Here is an 8,614-nt window from a genome sequence, read left to right as displayed (position 1 = left end):
CCTCCCTGCGCAGTCCTCAGTATCTCTGCCCCTTTTCCATCGTCACTTCCGCACCTTTTTTGAAACTTCCTTTGTATGTCCGTACCCTCCAGTCCCCTTCCGTACATCCTAGCATTCCTTCCCACTCTTCCCCTCTCGTACAGTTTCTGCTCGCCCCCACAGCATCCCCGTACTGTTTAGCCTATTCTGTACAACTCCTTCCGTACACCTGTACGATCCGTATAGTCCGTATAGACCGTACAATCTGTACTCTCACCTTTTACTTTGTCCGTACTCTCTGCCCGTATAAACCCCACCATATAGCTCTGTTTTTTCTGCAATTCCATTAATCTTACCCTGCTCCCCTCCATGGAAGACCAGCTTAAAAGCTACTCCCGCAAGGACTCGACCCGGGACTCTAAAAGACAGCAGGTTGATTTCTCTTCTGCAGCCTCCGTGGATGCTCACTATGTCTTCGACATGCTTAAAGATGAATTTCATCACAGTCGAAAGGAGTGGGCCAAACCTCCCCCTGCTCTCAAATATAAGTTAAAGCTGCCCTCCTTGGTCGCTCCTCTTCGAAAGTTCTCTCAGCAAGCAGTTATCATTTTCTTCCCAGGAAAGTTACCTTCAGCAAATGATGTGGCTCAATGGGTTCAGGCTTTGTTGGGAGGTTGCTTTGTTGAAGGTGTATACTTTGCCTCTCGAGGTTTTTATGAAGTGCACTTCTTGGATGCCTCATATCGTCAGCTAATATTGGAGATGTCACCTCTTTTCTATGGCAGACAAATGGTGCATGTCATGCCATGGTCGCGAAATAAGGATTATCACAGTCTCATTCTACATCACTACCCTGTATGGGTTGAGGTAGTCGATTTTCTAGATTATATGAGGGCTGAGTTACCAAGTTTAGCAGCTACTTTGGGGCAAGTTGTATGCCCACCCCGTCCTTTGGGCAATCGAAATCGGTTTTGTATTCTTTGGGATACAGATCACCCGACCCCTCCTTCCATTGCGGTAGAAGTGGAGGACGTTCCCCTGGGTGAAAAATATTTTGACTTGAAATGGGGAGTATTTGCAGGTGCTTGTTTTACATGTCATAAGTTTGGCCACCTGGCCTCATAGTGTCCGGCAGTCCTGCATCAGCTCCCACCCACAGCCATTGCTCCAGAAAATACCTCCCCCCCCACTTATGGCCCGGGGCCTAAGGCTATGCCAACCAAGCTAGGTGATGTGGCATCTAAATCAGTCCCTCCCAAAGAAAATGTGGTTTAGGTTTTAGCCAAGCAAAAAGATAAAGGAAAAGGCAAAATTTCAGAATCTCATGCCTCCTCCCAGGGTGCCTGGCAGCAACCCAAAAAGTTATTTGCGCTCAAACCACGACCGTTACAATCTCATCATTGGGATGCCTCAACTTCCACCCCCGATCAGACCTCTACCCCAGCTGATAGCCACGCTTCTCAACTGTGGGTTGATGTGTTAAAGAGGGGCATCCTTGTATGTGACAATGATGAGGATTCTAGAGCCAATGATCTAGGAGGCCAGGTGGATGTTGATGCCATGGTTGAGGCCTGGCAGCTTATACCTTTGCTATGCTTTTTGGTTTGATTGTACATATCTCTCATGTCAACTTCAATTACTTGCATTACATACAATGTTCAAGGTCTTGGCAATGTCAATAAGTGGAGACTTTTCTGGCATTATGTACATAGAATGCACCCCAATGTAATTTCTTTACAGGAACACAACCAACACTTCTTGGCTGGCCAGCAAGGTCACTATGCTGGGTATGACATCTTTTATGCTGGTACAATGCACTTTTCGGGAGTTTGCATGTTGGTGAAACATGATATGCAGCCCATGGTTGCTTACAATGACCCCCAGGGTCGATGGATGGTGATCAAATGCACTTGTCATGCTGATCTCTATGAAATAGCATCTGTCTATGCCTCTCAAACTTCAGCGACAAGAGCTCGAATGTGGGCCTCCCTCAAACAATATCCATGGCTGTCCAATGTTTTTTTGTGTATATGCTTTCTTTCTTGCATGCAGAAGATCTATGGCTCTCAACAAGGGACAGAGATACGGGTTATACATACCATCACAATGCCCTTACTCATTACTGGGCTCGACTTGACAGATGGTATTTGTTGCATGCTCAGCAGTATGCTAGTTTTACATGTGCATTATGGGTTGATCATTCCCTCTTGCTATCTGATCACTTCCCAGTATGCTTGACTTTATCTATGGCACGTTTGACAGATGATATGCCTTTTTTTGGTCGTTGCCTACTTCATGTTAATAGTGCTTATCTGCTTCATCAACAATTTCAAAACATGGTGAAAGTGGCTATCCGCCCCCTCCTCTCACATGCTCAGGAGGACATGGATTTTGCTTGGATCAACCTTGCTCATCGCTTGCAGGCTATTATTCAAGACTATGGACGGAGTTACATGGGAGACCTCAGGCTCAAGCTGAAATGGGCTCAATCTCACAAGCAACAAATGGATATAATCAGCTCTTATAGGCATCTCACCTCCTCTGACAGGATTCTTGTGCTTATGCGGCTCACATCATCCATCAAAATGATCTTCATAAATTAAAGAAGTGGCAAATCCGAGCTCGCATGAAACCTCTTTTGGACAAGGGCTGCTCCTCCAAAGCTTTCTTTAAAAGCCTACATGCAGATAGGCGAAAGGAGGATATTTGCAGGATCAGGAAAGATGATGGCACCTAGACTACCTCCAAATCAGAATTGGAATTGCAATGCTCCAATCACTTCCAGCATCTCTTTTCTCCTCAGATTGATCATTCCGTGCAAGTGAATGTAGCCAGGTCTCAATTCCTTATGCATGTTCAGCCCATATTGTCTCGGGAACAGGCTCATGCATTAGAGCAGCCCTTTAAGCTTAGTGAACTGGATGATGCTTTGAGTCATTTACGTACAGGCAGCTCTCCTGGTTGGGATGGATTGACTCTTGAATTCTTCGGTGCATTTTGGGGTGATCTCAAACACACACTTCTTCTTATGATCAATCACGCTTGGGCAGAACAATCTCTTCCTCCTTCTTGGAAACATGGCCTTATCAAATTGATCCCCAAAAAAAGGTTATCTGAGACAATGGATGATTGGCGGCCCATATCTCTTATGCCAGTCATTTACAAACTCATTGCCAAAATGATTGTCCTCATGGTTCGATTCATTTTGCATGCAGGACTTCATCCCAGGTAGTATGGGTTTGTTCCCAGAAGGCAGATCACTGACAATATCTCCAATGCTTTACTTGCAATTGAGTATGCTAAATATTCCAAACAAGATGTTCTCATCCTGCAAGTAGACATTGCGAAAGCATTTGATACTGTCCATTGGGATTTTATCTCTCAGACTATGCATAAATTGGGATTTGGCCCTCGGCTGGTTCACATTATTTACTGGCTCTACTCTCATGCCACTGCGCAATGTTTGCTTGCTGGTGGGTTGTCAAGAACCTGGACTATGACCCGCTCAGTGAGATAGGGTTGCCCCCTTAGTTTGCTATTGTATGCCATTGCTACCCACCCGTTATTGTTGCATATGGATCATCTTGCAGATACAGGGCAGCTTCATGGCTTGCAAATTCCAGGGGCACAGCCATTTCTTGCACAGGCATATGCTGATGACTCATATTTCATGCCCAGGAATTCTCAAAGTGACCTATCTCATTTGATGCATACTTTGAACAATTTTTGGCATAGCTGCTGGAGTGCATATTAACTTTCAGAAATCAAATCTTTTAGCTTTGAAAGAAGCTAATTGGCATGCACTTCTCTGGCTAGGTCACATTATTTCTTCCCATACTATTGTCAAGCACTTAGGATATCCCATTGGCTGGAATATTACCCCGCAACAACAGCTCAAATGGGTGCTTCAAAAGATCAACAAGAAGCTAGAATACTGGCATCTATCCACTTGGCCTCTACACGTTCGACTTCGGATAGTACAATCCATCATTATGGCATATGTGCAATTTTATTTGCCTCTTCTTTCCTGGTCTCATAAGCATTTGGCTTCCTATATGTCCCAGGCCATGGAGATATTTTGGAAAAGCAAATCTCACAAAAAGGCTTTGCGGCTACTTCTAATGCAATCTATTTGTTCACCTAAGACTCATGGGGGGCTGAATATTCTCAATCTTTAGTTTCATATGTTGGCAAGAAAGAGTACTATGATTGCTGATTTTTTTCAGCAAAAACAGCCATGGGCCATAATGTTAGCAGCCATGTGTGGAAACATGGTTGTCCTCTTTCTACTGCTTTCATTCATGATTGGAAGAGAATTCTCTCTTATGCTAAATGGACAGGTGTTTCTTCTCATCATGGCAATTACTTTCGCTTGGAAAGTATCCATTGGAGCAAGGTGTTTGAATCGCCCCTCGCTTTACAAGCACCCATTAAAGCATATAATCTAATGAAATTGGGCATAAGATCGGTTGGAGATGTAGTGGATCAACAAGGTTACATGCTATCATTTCCACAAGCTTGCAAGACATTCCCTTTGGGTCTACATCACAGATCCATTTGGAGAATACTTACAACTATGTTGCAGCCATTTGCTCCTGTTCCTCCACTGCTTGCACAGGACAGATTATTGGACTGGAATCTGATCTCTCCATCCCCTGCTATCTGTTCACTTTCAATGCACAATTTGACCTCCTCGATGGTCTACAGATTTCTTCTTCCATCGCCATGGATTGATAAGCATGCCAACACTCTTTGGAATTTGGATAGGCCTTTATCCTGGTGGCAATCATGACTCAAGAAAATTTGGAAAGCCAAATTGCCATTGAAACAGAGGCTTTTCTTTTGGAGATGTATAGTGGGAGCTTTTTCCATTGGGGTGAAATTGGCAGCACGTCGCATTGCTTCCCCTTCCTGCCCCCGTTGCTCTCATCACCGTGAGACAGTTCTTCATCTATTATGGTCTTGCTCGCATTCTCGGATATTGATCACTCATGTCTCTCATTTGCTGCAGCTTCGGTTTCCCTCCATCAGACTCGGGAAACTCTTCTGGATGTTTGGATGCTTCTCATCTCAGATGTCTCCATTCCTCCTTTTCTTTCACTGGACTCGCTTTTGGGTACTATGGACCATTTGGACACAGAGATTGCATTCTAGGATGGGACAACAGTTTCCTCAGGCATATGCTTTCTTCAGAATGTCCCTCAAGCAATCTCTATATGATAGTTATGCTGCGAGGGACTTGGATGCTACTAGCCTTGAAGTGTTTTCTGACTGATTTTGAGTTCTCCCATTAGGCTCTATCTCGGAGTCTAATGTCATGTACATTGATCTCATGTTAATACTATAGTTAGTTACTAGTTTTACAAAAAAGCGTGTGTGTGTAGAGAGAGAGAGAGAAAAATGCATGGACTGAGTAGGTGAAGGTCATGGACTACGTAGGTAGTCATGTGAAGTTAATTCCTATTCCCACTAAAAAAAAAAGAAGTTAATTCCTGCCTGAAATCGTGAGCGCGGAGCCATCTTCATCGAAAGCCATAGAGTCCTCCCTGCCATGGAGCAATATCAAGATGGGTCTGAGTGCAGGGCTTTAGCTGAAGATCACCCAACCCTGCGGCTACCAATTCAATCAGAAATCTTGCCTCTTGGACGATCAGTGCCTTCATACACTGCATCTCATTGCCCATGCTTTTCTCAGCCCCCTCTTGGTAGATTGACACTGCGTTCACACGTTGAGCAGCTCCACTCTTTTTTGCGTAAGAGTTCTTGTAGGCAATGCCTTGTGCTTGCCACTCTCTACCCTTTCCTTGCTCGTTTTTATTTGTATCTGCTGGATTATGGGATCTTGTCTTGTGTAAGGTAGCTCTCTGCTTGTCTCTGTTGGTTATGGGCCTACAACTTAGGCTGCCCCTCTGCAGTGATTCCTTTAGTGCCGGCAGATCTGGAAATGTAGTCCACAACATGTTACCTCGGCTCAAGGAGGCTAAGGAAATCGAGGCAAATAGGGAGGAACGTTTAAATCGTCTTCTTATGTTTCAGACAAACAATTTGATGCATATGCATGTGAAGCGTGGGAACATGGTAGAGGCTTGCCAAGTGTTTGACAGCATGTCAATGCGGAATGTGGTGTCATGGAATATAATGATCTTGGGGTATGCCAAGCACGAAGAGGGTGCCAAGGCTTTGAGGTTGTATACACGTATGCACCAGGAAGGTGTCCAACCGAGCGATCGAACCTTTCTTGGTGCATTGAAGGCTTGTCGTAGCTTAGCAGCAGTTGAAGAGGGACAACAAGTTGATGGCACATTGGTGAGAGTAAAATGCTTGTTAAAAGGTAGAGCCCTCCACTCCCAATTATTAAATAATGGCTTTGAATCAGATGTATTCGTGCGAAACACCTTGGTGAACTTGTATGCAAATTGTGGGTGCATGGAGGATGCGCGGTGTGTCTTTGATGAATTGCCTCATCATGATGCGGTTATGTGGAGTACCATGATCCTGGGGTATGCTGACCAAGAAGAAAGCGGTCTGGCTTTAGAACTGTATGCATGGATGTACCAAGAAGGTGTCAAACCAAATGCTCAAACGTTTGTTGGTGCATTGAAGGCTTGCAGCCGCCTGGCAGCAATGGAAGAGGGGGAACAAGGTGACAAAGAACTTGTAAAAATAGGATGCCTAGAGAAAGGTAAAGCCATCCATTCCCAAGTAGTCAAGAGTAGCTTTGCGTCAGATGTTTTTGTGGGAACCACTTTGGTGGATATGTATGCAAAATGTGGTAGCATCGAGGATGCATGGTGTGTGTTTGAGAAATTGTCTCATCGCGATGTGGTTACCTGGACTACCATGATCATGTTGTATGCTGACCTAGAAGACAGTGCACTGGCTTTGGTATTATATGCACGGATGCTTCAGGATGGTGTCTTACCAAACGCTCTAACCTTTGTAGGTATATTAAAGGCTTGTAGTAGCCTGGCAGCACTGGAAGAAACGAAGCAAGTCGATAGGAAATGTGTGAAATTGGGATTTCTCGAGAAAGGTAGAGCCATCTACTCCCAAGTAGTGAAGACAGGCTTTGAAGCTGATATTTTTGTGGGAACTACCTTGGTGGATATGTTTGCAAAATCTGGAAGCATGGAGGATGCACAGCGTGTCTTCAATCAATTGCCTAGTCGTAATGTAGTTACTTGGACTACCATGATCCTAGGGTATTCTGACCAAGAAGACAGTACATTAGCTTTGGAATTGTATGCACAAATGTACCGAGAAGGTGTCCAACCAAATGATAGAACCTTTGTTGGCACATTGAAGGCATGCAGTAGCCTGACATTGTTAGAGGAGGGTAACTTTGTGAAAATGGGATGCTTGGTAAAAGGTAGAGCCATCCACTCCCGAATAGTAAGGTGTGGCTTTGAGTCGGATGTGTTTCTGGGTAACGCCTTGGTTAATACTTATGTGAAATGCTGGAGCATGGAAGATGCAAGGCATGTATTTGATGAAATGCCTTATCGTAACGTGGTTACATGGAATGCCATGATTTTGGGGTATGCTGAGCAAGAAGAAAGTGAAGAGCCTTTTAAGTTATTTGCACACATGCAAGAGCAAGGTCTGACACCAAGTAGCATTACTTTTGTTGCCATCTTGAAAGCATGTGGCAACACAGCAGCTCTGAGAATTGGAAAGGAACTCCATTCTCAGATTAGCAGTGTTGATTTTGAGACGAGTGCAATTGTGGCAACCAGTCTTATAGACATGTACTCTAAGTGTGGGAGCATGATAAGTGCCCAAAAGTTGTTTGATGCATTGCCTGCAAGAGATGTTATGCCATGGAGTGCCTTGATTGCAGGATATGCCCGCCAAGGAGAGAGTGCATGTGTGTTCCGTTTGTTTGAGAGAATGGAGCAGGATGGCATACAGCCAAATGGGGCCATCTTTCTTATTCTTCTCACTGTATGCAGTCATGTAGGTCGAGTGGACAAGGGCCAGAAGTACTTTGAGGCTATGAGCGAAAGGTACGGCATTATACCAACTATTGAGCACTACACATGCATGGTTGATCTCCTTGGGCGTGCAGGCCAACTGGATCAGGTAGTGGTAATGGTGGAGAAGATGCCTTTTCAACCTGACGTTGTAGTATGGCTGACTGTGTTGGACGCTTGTCGAAAGTGGAAAAATGTAGAGGTGGGAAGACATGCCTTTGAAAATGCCATGAGATTAGATAAAATCCTTCCTGCAGTATATGTTTTGATGGCAAACATTTACGCTGATGCTCACATGTGGGAGGACTGTGAGAAGATCCATATAATGAGAAAGAATGCTCAATCATGAAGCAAAGATACATTTGCAAAAATGAAATGGCTTTCTTTTAAATGCCCTTTATGTGAGCCATTCATAAAGGAGCATGTGACAACAATAGGGGAGAAGCCTTGAGTGGGCACAGTGAGAAGGTGTTGTCATTGGTCTATATGTATTCATGTTCATATACATATACATGTACATGTACATGTTCATGTATGTGCATGTGTGAGTGACTGTCATGACATCGAAACTATATACTGTGTTCTGTTGGAGTTTAGGCATGTCCCTAGATTCATCTAGATATATGTTTGCGCCATATTTGCGGACATGCAAATTTCACCTG

General features: G+C 44.3%; 1 protein-coding gene across 1 annotated transcript; it reads left to right on the top strand.

The window, feature by feature from the left end:
• The first annotated feature begins 5,862 nt into the window (after nucleotides 1-5,862).
• Nucleotides 5,863-8,301, top strand: LOC147888478 (pentatricopeptide repeat-containing protein At3g16610-like). Its single transcript, XM_087392169.1, has one exon. The coding sequence runs from the start codon at nucleotides 5,863-5,865 to the stop codon at nucleotides 8,299-8,301; it is 2,439 nt and encodes an 812-aa protein (XP_087248295.1).
• The last annotated feature ends 313 nt before the right edge of the window (nucleotides 8,302-8,614 follow it).

This window comes from Dipteris shenzhenensis, chromosome 21 (genome assembly GCF_047967505.1).
Source record: "Dipteris shenzhenensis isolate YYH24624 ecotype China chromosome 21, Dip_SZ_1.0, whole genome shotgun sequence".
Taxonomy (NCBI): Eukaryota; Viridiplantae; Streptophyta; class Polypodiopsida; order Gleicheniales; family Dipteridaceae; genus Dipteris; species Dipteris shenzhenensis.
The sequence above is the reverse complement of the archived record's forward strand: the minus strand, read 5'-3'. Positions and strand labels throughout refer to the sequence as shown.